The sequence below is a fragment of the Mus musculus genome, chromosome 11, assembly GCF_000001635.26.
Source record: "Mus musculus strain C57BL/6J chromosome 11, GRCm38.p6 C57BL/6J".
Lineage (NCBI taxonomy): Eukaryota > Metazoa > Chordata > Mammalia > Rodentia > Muridae > Mus > Mus musculus.
The window spans coordinates 80,130,932-80,143,170 of NC_000077.6; the positions used below are offsets into that span (position 1 = coordinate 80,130,932).

At 42.6% G+C, this 12,239-nt stretch overlaps 2 protein-coding genes across 9 annotated transcripts in view; one reads left to right on the top strand and one right to left on the bottom strand.

Annotated features, from left to right (window-relative positions):
• The window catches only part of Atad5 (ATPase family, AAA domain containing 5), a 46,419-nt gene extending 41,553 nt beyond the window's left edge, over positions 1-4,866 (top strand). For 4 of the 5 annotated variants that reach the window (XR_001780002.1, XM_006533232.4, XM_011248989.3 and 1 more), the window contains 4 exons: positions 273-451; positions 1,534-2,375; positions 3,098-3,256; positions 3,362-4,866. Coding sequence is in view for 4 of the 5 variants with exons in the window: in XM_006533232.4 (XP_006533295.1) it covers positions 273-451; positions 1,534-2,375; positions 3,098-3,256; positions 3,362-3,440 (1,259 nt within the window). In the remaining variant the exon portion in view is untranslated. The remainder of the gene's footprint in view (positions 1-272; positions 452-1,533; positions 2,376-3,097; positions 3,257-3,361) is intronic. The other variant, NM_001029856.2, reaches the window with a different exon arrangement.
• An 876-nt stretch (positions 4,867-5,742) lies between these two features.
• Tefm (transcription elongation factor, mitochondrial) lies at positions 5,743-11,940 on the bottom strand. Of its 4 annotated transcripts, none has more exons than XM_011249204.3 (4): positions 11,146-11,940; positions 8,869-9,392; positions 6,987-7,136; positions 5,743-6,348 (listed from the first exon to the last, which is right to left on the bottom strand). In XM_011249204.3, exons 1-4 carry the CDS (start codon positions 11,186-11,188, stop codon positions 5,905-5,907), a joined length of 1,161 nt encoding a protein of 386 aa, XP_011247506.1. In that variant the 5' UTR covers positions 11,189-11,940; the 3' UTR covers positions 5,743-5,904. The 4 variants fall into 4 exon arrangements, with proteins under 4 accessions (XP_011247506.1, XP_011247507.1, XP_030102122.1 ...); XM_011249205.1 differs by lacking the exon at positions 11,146-11,940 and adding an exon at positions 9,535-9,570; NM_183275.2 differs by having other exon boundaries at positions 5,747-6,348; positions 8,935-9,392; positions 11,146-11,222.
• Between the last annotated feature and the right edge of the window lie 299 nt (positions 11,941-12,239).

Here is a 12,239-nt window from a genome sequence, read left to right on the forward strand (position 1 = left end):
GTGAGGCCAGCCTGGCCTACATGAGATCCTATCTCAAGGAAATAATAATATAGCCCTTGGATAAAAAACAATTAATAATATATCAATAAAAGATCAGCTTGAATTGTGTCACTTAGGTATTTTTCAAATGAGTTATTACATTGTGTCTGTAATGAGGCAAGCACATTGTGGAGAACAGAATGGAGCGGAGCCCTAAGGCCGGTGCCCGTGCTGTCTTCTATTTGGGTCATTTCAAAAGCATTCACATAAGATTGGTCTTCATTACTCTTTAGGAGAAAATAGCAGAAATACACTGGTTTGTTCAGAAGATGGCTCTGATGCAAACATCAACTCTAAAAAACCCAAAAGGAACCGTGTGGCCCTCCCCAGGTGTGACACTGGCTGTGCAGAGGCTTTGTTTGGACTCAAGAACATTGCCTCCCCATCCCAGGACTTACTTTCATTATTGAAGGTATTTTCTGTGTCTGTGTGGAATGTTGAATTCATGTTTCTATCCATCTCCTTAGTATTTACCCTGCATTTTCAATCTTAATCCAGGTTTAAATTCACTTAACATTTTCTTTCTTTCTTTCTTTTTTTTTTTTTAGATTTATTTATTTATTGTATGTAAGTACACTGTAGCTGTCTTCAGACACACCAGAAGAGGGCATCAGATCTCGTTACAGATGGTTGTGAGCCACCATGTGGATGCTGGGATTTGAACTCAGGACCTTTGGAAAAACCCACCACTGAGCCATCTCTCCAGCCCCATACTTAACATTTTCTAAACTCTAGATGTGAGATTTTTAACTCAATTGACTGTGTTGACGCCTAGGCACAGCTTTAAAAACACAGGATGGGACTCAGGTTAAATTGAGCCAGGCATGGTGGGGCACAATTCTGGAGGCAGAGGCAGGTGGGTCTCTACTTCAAGCTTGGTTCCAGAACAGCTAGGGCTACATAGAGAAATTCTGTCTAGAAAAATAAAAAGTAAATGACCTTCTGATACTGAATTGGAGTATGTACTAAATAAAGAACACTAGTTTCTGAATGTAAATCTAGTTTAGACTTAGAATGTTTTCCCCTCCCTCCTATCCCTTTCTTCCTTTTTTTCATTTGTTTGTTTTCTTCCGGAAGCCCTGGGTTTGGTCTGAGGATCTTAGTGCTTATTAGGTAAATGTTTTTCACTAACCTACCCAGCCCAGTCAGTACTGTTTTGATGTGTTAAATATAATCTAATAAAATAACAAAGAGTAGCCACTTAATCCTTCCAGGATATAATAGGTGTTGGGGAGGTGGCTCTGTAGTAAAGGTGTTTGCAGTTCAAGGCTGTGAGCACTCCAGTGTGATGCCTGGGCCTACGTGGTGGGGGGAGGAGAGAATGACTCCACAAGTTCTCTGATCTCCACATGTCTCCTGAGGCACCCCAAAAACAAAACAAAACAAAACATGTCACCTATGTAGTAGATGCCTAAGGACAAGTCTGTGTTCATCAGGGTGGGAGAATGTCTGGAGTGGGCACTCTTAAAGCATTCTTATTCAATTGCTTTTCAGCACAAGATCACAACAAAGGAAGAATGGCAGAAACTCATTCAGGTTCTCACCGAATTCCACGTGCAAAATATCGATCTGCTACATAGTAACCTTGAGGTCATCCTGCCACTGCCAGTTCATGTGGTTCCAGATGTAAGGGGTGCTTATGGCTTCCCAGTGACTACACAGGCCAGTGCACCAGCAAGCATGGGGCATCTTACCAGGAAGCAGTCAAAAGACCAGCCATTGAGAAAGTCACAGAAAAGGAAACAGAAAAAGATGGTGATCCTAGATGACAGTGACCTGTTTGACACTGGCCTAGACTTTTCTGGTGAACTGCCTAGCCTATCTCCTGCACCCTCCTTGTCTGTAGAAGACAACATAAGAAGAGACAGCAATCCAGAGATTAAGACACAGAACAGTGGTTTCAAGCCCCACTCTGTACCTCAGCCCCCTAAGACACTAGCAGAGAAGAAGTGTTGCATGCTCGTTTCCCACTGTTTAAATTCTCTCAGTGAGTTCATGGAGAACATGTCCTTCATAGATGCTCTTTTAACAGATCCAGGGGAACAGAATGAATTGGGTAGAAGTGCCTTTCACTGGACAAATGGAAGGGTTAAAAGTGGACTTTGTGATGAGTTTAGTCTTGAGAATAGAGACAGGTGGGCTCCTCAGAGCGCTGGAGAATTAAAAGCAACTGCAGAAGCACTGAGCTTTACTGAGTGTTCTTCTACCATTTCAAAAGCACTGGAGTCCTTGAATTCATGCAAGCAATTAGAAAGAGACCCAACCAATGAACTCACAGTCTGTGTTTCACAAAGGCGCCATGATGCATGCTTCCGCCAATCAGCAGCTAATCTAGAGTAAGTAGATTTGTTACCTTCTATTTATTAGTAACCAATGGCAGGGATTCTTCTTATTAATTTTCAAATGCTGGGCCATTGCTCATGGGAAACACTTAGTGCTAACAGTTTCTCCTGCAAATGAAGCAGATTGTTGAAGAAACTAATTTGGATGGAAATAGGGAAGCCTGAGGTGAGTGTGGTGGCACACACCTTTAATCCCAGCACTCCAGGCAAAGGCAGGGAGACCTCTTTGTTCCAGGCCAGAGTGGTCTACAAACCGAATTTTAGGACAGCCAGGGCTACTTGGGAGAGACCCTGTCTCGGGGGTGGGGGGGATAATTAATTTGGGAGCTTTTCGGCAATGGAGAGGGGCAGACTTGTGACAGGTAAAAGGTAGCCATTAAGATATTTCACTGTGACACCAGGCATGTGAATATTCACATCACAGAGATCAAGAATTTGATGCCAGCCCAAGCTACAAAACAAAGTTCTAAACAGACATTTTCTATATGAAGCTGAGTGTGGTGGTGCTAGACTGTAATCCCAGCACTAGGAACTGAGGTTGAAATCAGGCTGAGCTATGTAGAGTTCCAAGCCAGTCTGGATATATATGAGTGACTGATCTGCTGACAGGAAATTAAAAGTGTTATCTGGTCTAGACCAGAAGCAGAAACACTTAATTTGGAATTATTACGTATTTATATACAAAATAATAAATAATACTTACTCTTAATTTTTAGCAATGCTGACAAGAGGATGGCAGTTATTAAAAGTGTGTTTTCTAGTCGTTCTTTTCTGACCCTGGGTAATAAACAAGCTAGTATAATTGACTACCTGCCAACTCTTCGGAACATTTGTCGGACAGAAAAGCTAAAAGAACAAGAGAAAAATAAAAGAAGGTAAAGTGTTTTTTTTAAAAAAAAGTTAATATTTAGGTACCTATGTTAAGATTAATGTTTGTGGGAATGGAAACACTAATATTAACTATTTTGTGATTTTGACAGGTTTCTGCACTATTTTGAAGGAATTCATCTAGAGATTCCTGAAGAAACCATAACTACTTTGGCAGCTGACTTCCCTTGATGCTCCCCGTCGTCAGCCTTGTAGAGACTGTGTGGTCCTGATGACTCTAGAGTATGGTGACTTTAAAGAAGAGCTTATTTCTCTTAATGTAAATTTTGAAAGACTTTTGTATTTTTGTGGTTCAAGTTTAAAATGAAAAATTTGAGTTACAAATTGTATATATGACTGTGACATTTTTTCTGAATGTTTGGATTATCTATTTTTGCTTTATTGTATACTTTCTGTATGTGTGAACTGTTTGTAGAATAATTTTCACTTATAGATTTCTAGAGCTGTTTCAGTTCTAAGCTTACCTGTCATTTTTCCCTTTTCCTGTAATTGTCCTCTCCTGCCAAGCAGCAGAGCTGTGCCACTGTAAATAGGCAGTCTCTAAAGTTACACAATGGAAAACAGTTATGTACAGGGTATTTTAAAATGTCCTAGGAAGTAAATTATGCCTCGGTTGTGAAAAGCATTGCCTTTGTTTCTTGTGCCTTCTTCCACCACGTTTTACATGTAATCATTGAGTCATTAGCACTGGCAGAGTAAAGCCTTCTGAATTCTAGCATTTGCCTAGATAAGACCATCTGTCACTCACTCCCTGTAGTTACACAGTCCAGTGAATCTTGCCAACTCAAGTCGTTTGTACATTTTCTGGTACTTTTATATCATTGTTTTATTTCATAAAGTAATGACACTGTTTATCTGTTGTGGACAACTTGTTGATGGTTCAAGAAGTAATGACGGATTCTACCATGGGGCTTCTACCTGACTGCTGTTCCCATTTGAGTATGGCGTTTGTTGTTGGTTTTTGTTTTTGGTGCTGAGGATTAAATTTAAGGGTTTTTGTATTATAGGCAAATGTCTTGTATCCTAGTATATACACAGGCGTTGTGTTTTACTAATTATTTGCAGTGGTACGTATCAAATCCAAGATCTCGTGCATTCTATGAACATGCTAAACCACAGAGCGAGAACCCCCATCCTGTTTTTGAGGCAGGGTCTGGTATATTGCTTAGGCTACTCCTAATCTCCTTCCAGAATTTTGTAATCCCCGTCTCAAGCTCCTTCAGTACTTACAGGTATTTGCTACCACACTGAGCAAGGTCATCTTTTAATATTTTTTGAGTACCTATTTTTAACTTTAGTAGCAAGTTTTTAAAATGCACATTTTACTTAATGTTATTTTGCAGATTATGAGGTTTGTTTAAAATTCCTTCATAATGTAAATATTTGTATAATAATATATTATTCAGGTACATTTTCTGATGAATTGTATTTTTAATTCAGAAGGTAAGGATCCTAGTTTTGTACTTTTTAAAAATATAGTTGCATACCTGTTTACAAATGTGTATAAAGATGTGTTTTTACCTCTTGTTCAACCTACCTTCTTGAATTAGTTAGTAAATTGATCTAATTAAAGCTAAATGCTTGGTGTGTTAAATTATTTATGGTTTTTTTGTTTTTGTTTTTGCTCATTTATTTGTTTTGTTAGACAAGGTTTCTGTGTAGCCCTGGCTGTCCTAGAACTTGTTTTGTAATTCTGTAGACCAGGCTGGCCTCGAACTCACAGAAATCCACTGCCTCTGCCTTCCAAGTGCTGGAATTAAAGGCGTGCACCACCTGGCTGGTCAATGCTTTTCAAAGATTTATGGTTTTTATGTGTATGCATGTTTTTCAGCATGTATGTATGTGAACCACATGCTTGCAATGTCCTTGAGGTCATGAGAGGCCAGTGGGTGCCCTGGAACTGGAGTTACAGATGGGTATGAGCTGCTTACCATGTTGGGGCAGGGATCTGTACCCGGGACGCCTACAAGGGCAGCAAGGGCTCTTAACCGCTGGAGCTGAGGCATCTGTCCAGTTCTTTCTTTTCTTTTGTTTTAGATATTTTATTCATTTACATTTCAAATGCTATCCCGAAAGTTCCGTAACCGCCCCCCCACCCACCCACCCAATCCATTCAGCTCTTGAAGCTTATAAGTGTCTGTACCTGCGTTTCCCTGCTGGGTGGCTCCTGTAGGTGTTCAGCTGCTACTCAGGTGTTTTACTTTTTAAATGGTTATCTTTTGTTTTTCTATGTGTTATGTATGTTTCCTGTGTGTGCAGGAGAACAAAGAACACCGCATCCCTTGGAACTGACGTTATAGGAAACTGTGAACACCTGCAGTGAGGGCTGAGAACCAAACTGGGGCTCCCTAGAAAAGCAGCCAAGTGAGAGTAATGACCAAGCATTCTCTCCAGCCTGGTACTTGCTTTTAAATGGAGGTAACTTTTGGCTCCGTGTGGCTCCTTACTATTTAGAACTTAAGCAAAGAAGGCACAGAATCTCACAAAATATTTATTGATTTGGTCTTGGCTCATTTTTTTTTAAGCCAAAAATCAGATTTTATAAACATGGAAAATATATTCAAAATGTTTTCCACTAACATGGAAGATGGGAACCATTGCTTTAATAAATAAGTGTAACACTAGAGTGAGTGCATTAACATTTGAGCTCTGAGTCTTTGCCAAAAACTAACTCATAAAAAGCAACAGCTTGTAATAATGAGTCATACAACTCTTCAATCCGGTATGAGCTCTTGACAACCTTCTGTCTGTACTGCACTAAGAGGTCCTGTGGGAAGAACACCCGAGGCCGCTCCTTCAGCACAGACTCAGAGAGGAACTGCTTCACTAGCTCCCTCCCACTCGTCCTCGTGTCGCCGATCATCAGGTCAAAGTGCTTGCCCACCGCATTTCGATTTATGCTCAGCACGCGGTGCTGGCCATCCTCGGCAAAAGTTTTGTTGAGTAAGGCATACAGCATGGCTTCCGTGATAAGAAAGTGTAACAGTATAGGAAGCAGAGATGTGTTCTGAATGGAAAGTCCTGATTTTTCCAAAATGTAGAGATCTGCTTTAGGTATCTTTGAAATGACTGAAGAAATCTTAAAAAAAAAAAATCAGAAATCAGAATGATTATGCTTCATGTTTTTCCCATTTCTAATAACTCTGAGGTAACTAAAAAGCTCCTTGAACTGACTTCGAGACTCAGCAACTCAAAATTTTAATAATTTGAAATATTCCAGTATAGAACAGAGGGTTGGCCTTAGCCTGGACTCTGCAGGTTGCAAGGGTCTGGTCAAAGCCTCTTATAGCCATGCGCTCACCGAAATAGCAACCCCTGCCCATTTCACATCTTGAAGACTTAATACAGGGCTAGAGAGATGGCTCAGCTGTTAAGAGCACTAACCTCTAGACCTCTTTCAGAGGTCCTGAGTTCAATCCCCAGCAACCACACAGTGGCTCACAACCGTCTGAAAAGGGATCTGATGCCCTCTTCTGGAGTGTCTGAAGACAGGGACAGTGTACTTACATTAAATAAATAAGTAAAGTAAAAGATAAGGTTTCTATATTTTTTAAGCAAATATAATAAAGCTATAATAGTAAAAGGTGCCCCAAAGACCCAGCTTCATTTTTTTTTTTACATCCCTTTTGGAACTACCAGACTGAACTGTATGTACAAGGAACCTTGTAGGAATGCACAAGGCAGAAAACAAGAAGCAGGGACCAACCACTGCCTCACCTCTTCCAGATAAAAGGACGTTGGGTATGTTTTGTTAGTTAATTTCCAGCACTCAGTCTGCTGCCAGTCCAGCACAGTCGGTCTCCGGTCAAGGTGAGCCCATGCAATTCTTCGAGTACCAAAAACAATAGATACGATACTCTTAACTGCCTAAAGAAGAAGAACTGATTTGATGACAAGTGTAGAAATCTCACAGCTATAAACCTACAAACTCAAAATGCTTAACAACTTTAGGTGATCAATAGAACACCTAAAAAAACGAATAGATGTCTTAAGGGTCACTCTTTTTTTTCTTAATTATTTATTTTATAATCCACATGGCGAAAGGAGTCAGTTGACGCCACCCAAGTTGTCCACTGACTTCTACAGTGAAAGGGACACACAAATAAAGATGCAATTAAATTAAAAGAAAATTAGCCGGGCGGGCGTGGTGGCGCATGCCTTTAATCCCAGCACTTGGGAAGCAGAGGCAGGCGGATTTCTGAGTTCAAGGCCAGCCTGGTCTACAAAGTGAGTTCCAAGACAGCCGGGGCTACACAGAGAAACCCTGTCTCGAAAAAAAAAAAAAAAAAAGAAAGAAAAAAAAAATTAAAAGAAAATTGATTGGCAATGGTGGCACCGCCTTTTAATCCCAGCACTTGGGAGACAAAGGCGGGTGAATCTCTGTGAGTTTGAGGCCAGCCTGGTTGGTTTACAGAGTGAGTTTCAAGACAGCCAAAGTTTACACAGAAATCCTGTTTTGAAAAATAACAACAACAACAACCTCACAAGATACCAAAAGAGGAAGAATACCGCCTCAAGTCTGCCTTGGCACACACGTGAGCAGCACACATTCGAACATACACCCAAACAAAGAGGGCGTGAAGATGGGTTAGTGGGAAAAGCTGCTTTCTACCAAGTCAAAGACCGAAGTTTATTCCCTGGGATCCAAGTGGTGGAAGGAAAAAACAAATTCAGATTATCCTCTGACGTCCCACACTCATATCAGAGACATACAGAGAAGTAAAAGGAACATAATGAAAAGGGTAGAGGACCATCTGAAACAAGGACCTTCTGATTCACTGTGCATGAACACTACTACTAAACCGTTTGCACACAGCCATTCATGGTCAACTGATTGTTTTTAATTCTTAGAACTGTTTTTGATGTGTGGTGTTTTTAATTCTTAGAACTGTTTTTGATGTGTGGATGTGTGTGTGGTATATGTGCATGTGCTGTACAGGTGTCTGGGTGAGTGTATGCATAGGGAGCCAGCAAACAAGACTGAGACCATCCAGGTTAAGAGTTAAGCCAAGTTGAGCCAGCCTGGACAACAGAATAAGACCCTGCCTCAAAAAATAAAAAATAAAAATAGGGGCCAGTTAGAAAGCTCAGCAGGAACCAAGTGGTGGTGGCCCAGTCCATCGATGCCAGCACTCGGAAGCCAAAGGCACGGTGACAATAAGGACTAAAGTGATTATAATAAAAACGAAGCCTTGTGTAGAGATACTTAGTCATTCCCGTTTCCTATACAGAAACTCTTCTTCCCGCTAGCCTAATCCCTCTCTTCCAAGTTGAGCAAACTTTCCCCAAGTCCTTCCTTACAAGGATTCCCTCTGGTCACCTGGCAATTATCAGTACCTTTTATTTTGTGCAACAATCACCCAGTAATATGAGTATATCTAGACTTCTAAAGGATCTTATTTTGGGTCGGTGAGATGAATCAGAGGGTTAGAGCACTTGCAACCAAGCCCACCAAAAACCCACACAGCACAAAGAAAGAACTGACTCTTGAAAGTTTTCTTGATTAGGAGAGAGAGAGAGACAGAAAAGAGAGCACGTGCGCGAGCGCGCACACACACACACACTTAGAAATAAAACAAAAACCTCGTCTCTCACCCACCACTGGGAACGGTGCTTTGCTTTCCAGAGTAAGTTCCCAAAGGGTGGTGGTCAGGGGAGACTGTACCTTAAGTCTCTCTTGCTCTACACCTGGCTTGATGAACTTTCTCAGCAGCCACTTCTCCTGTGACTTTTTCCTCCGTCTGTTCTCCGGACAGAGAATGGAGTTACAAACTTCAACAGCAGTTTTATATTGGATCAAGGGCACGTCTATCAAATTCTCCAACCTCTGAAACGGCCCAAACTTCTTTCTGTGTTCTACAATATTGACGGACTTCCTTCCTCGAAGCAACCTGAAAGCTTCCAGTTCTTTATCAGAAGCTGTATTCAGCACTTGTAAGATAGAAGCCTGCTGCTCCAGGGAGAAGAGCCTGTCCAATGGATTCCCGGGCTCCTTTCCATCTGTATCACAAGCAGCAACACTGGCAACACGTTTCTCAGGTGCAGTGGATTTCCTCACAGAGCAGGTGTTATTTAGGACTGGAGGCAGGGATGAGTACTCTGGGACTGGAAACCATCTCCTCCCTAAAAGGGAAACTTGACTTATAATGTTCTCCTTGACAGTTAATACCCAAGCTTGTGCAGTTATACAGACTTGCACACAGACCATATTATCACAGAGAATTGTCTTTAAGAGGAGTGTAGAGCTGGTTGTAGTTGTGCACACCTTTAATCCCAGCACTGGGGAGGCAGAAGCAGGAGGATCTCTGAGTTCAAGGGCAGCCTGGTCTACAGAGGAAGTTCGGGACAACCAGGACTGCACAGTGAAACTCTGTATTGAAAAACAAACAAAACATAAAGAGTAGTTTTACAATAATTACAGTTATCTATCTTTGAGGGTTTGTTTGGTTTTTGGTTGGTTGGTTGGTTGGTTTTGATCATTGGTAGGGTTGGGTTTGTTTGTGGGGTTTTTGTTGTTGTTTTCTTTTTTGAGACAGGATGTCACTGGATAGTCTTCATACTCAAATTCAGTATGAAGACCAGGATGGCCTTGACTTCATAGTAATTCAGCTGCACCAGGATAGCCAGTACTACACAGAGGCGCTGTCTCAAGGAAGAAGCTGTAGTTGCCTGGCACTGTAACTCCGTATGTACAACCTCAGCACCTGAGGGGCAGTCCATACAAGATTCAGATTCCAAGAGTTTTATGACAGTCTGGACTACCTGAGACCTCATCTCCAAAAATTTAATTAATTAAAATAAAGAAATTGTAGTCTTCTCGGGATAAGTAGAGTCCACCTTTAATACCAGCATTTGAGCCAGGCAGTGGTGGCACGTGCCTTTAATCCCAGCACTTGGGAGGCAAAGACAGGTCGATTTCTTAGTTCAAGGCCAGTCTGGTCTACAAAGTGAGTTCCAGGACAGCCAGGGCTACTCAGAGAAACCCTGATTCAAAAAAACCAAACAAACAAACAAAACCAGCATTTGGGAGGCAAAACCAGGCAGACCTCTGAGAGTTCATGGCCAGACTGGTCTAGTACAGTGTTCCAGGCAATGAGACTGTTTGCTAAAGTAAAAACAATCAAAAAAGTTAAGGGCCAGTTAGATAGGACCTAGTTTCTGGCAAGGCCTTGGTTTCTATACCTAGAACCACTTAATTTTAATTAAAATTATTTCAAATGTCTGCTACTTATGGCATTTATAATATTATGAGGATTTTTTGTATCGCCTCTTATGATTGATCTCCAGTTCCATTTTTTACTAGTTTATCATCTGATGGAACTAAAGGAAATTAAACTTTATACGTTTATAATAAATGTTTTAGCTGGTCAGGAGTGGTGTTCCTCACTTGCAATCCTAGCATTTAGGAGATGGAAGCAGGAAGATCAGGATTTAGCTACATAGTGAGTTGCAGGCCAGCTTGGGCAACATGGAGCTCTGACTGGGGCAAGCGGGGGCTGGTGATATTAACTAAGTGGTGGGGACGGTTTATTTTGTTCTGCATGGTTCTCAATATTGCTAACAAGGCTGTATTTTTGCAAGCAGTCTACATTGTGCAATGGATAACTTTATAAGACAGTGTAAAGTCATCCTCCCAGCGCGGCCACAGGAAGACGACACAGCCAGAGGCTAAGCGAGCTACTCCGGCCCGGGAAGGGGCGCACGCGCGTGGACCCCGGGCCATTAAAGCGGACGGGCTCCGGGGCTGGGGGACATGAACGCCCCTCAGCTCCGCTACAGCTCCACGCTGGACAACCGGACACAGGGCAGAAGAGAACCACTCCCGGTTACAGGCTAGTGACTGGAAAGCAATCCACCTCGTGCTCAGGAACCCTACCTCCGGCCTTGATGAGGCAAGCAAGGTTTGTCCTCCAAGCCATCGCCAGGCTCTTTCCCACGCCTGTGTTCCTCCTCAACTTCCGGTTTCGTGTGCTCCAACAAAAAGTGCTCGGCCGGGGCTGGGCAGAAGGGTTCCGGCGAAAGCGACAGTCTCAGGGAAATGCCAACGGAGTTCCTAGTAATTGATGGCTGATGGTCTCTGGAGAAAGTGTGGCCGTTCGGGATCGCCGAGATGCATAGGAGTAGACTAGGTTTAATCCTGTTTTGGGGCGAGTCTCCTCTGGGTTCCCAGACACACAGCAGACAGTGGGGAGCCTATATGCACACATGTAACCCTGTCCGGAGTTGAGAGGAGGAGTATCTGGGAGAGATGCACGGGATAAGGCCAATGTATGAGGTCGCTTTGACGCTGGGCACTTTTGACTGTTTGAAAAGGATGGGGGGAGGTGAGTCTGGAGCCACATTTGATCCTTGGAATGCGAAGTGGAACAGTTGAAAAAGTCGGGCAGGTTGCTTGTTTTTTAGTTGCAAAGTCAGATTAGAGGGGCTTTCTAGAAAAAAAGAAAATTGGTCATTTGCAGCCAATGTGAGGCTGGACTGTAGAAGAACCTGAGGACAAGAAAGAGGAATCGGAAAGTTATTGTGATATGTTTTATAAAACAATTGTTGTGTTTTATGGAGCGCGGTATGGTGTGGTGAGGTGCCCATCCTGAGGCATCCCCTCCTCTCCGAGGTACCCAGCTCCAGTATGGCATAGAGTTTATTGGGGGGGGGGGGAGTTAAGAAGGGAGTAGAGGCAGGGAAAGGGGGGAGAGAGAGAGAGAGAGAGAGAGAGAGAGAGAGAACACGAACGAACTGGTGGCCCAGTACACGTTGAAGAGGACGGGGAGGGAGAAGAGGAGAGAGGGGAAAAGGGGTCAGAGAGAAAAGAGTCAGAGAGGGCAAGCAGTTCCTTTTAGAGCAAAGCCAGGCCTACCTGGCTGTTGCCAGGTAACTTGGGCGGGGCGTAGGAGGAATGACAACAGATTTTCTTGCCAAGGCAGAGTGAACTGTGGGGAATGAAACCTGGGCTAAGGAAGAAGAGTGGAAAAG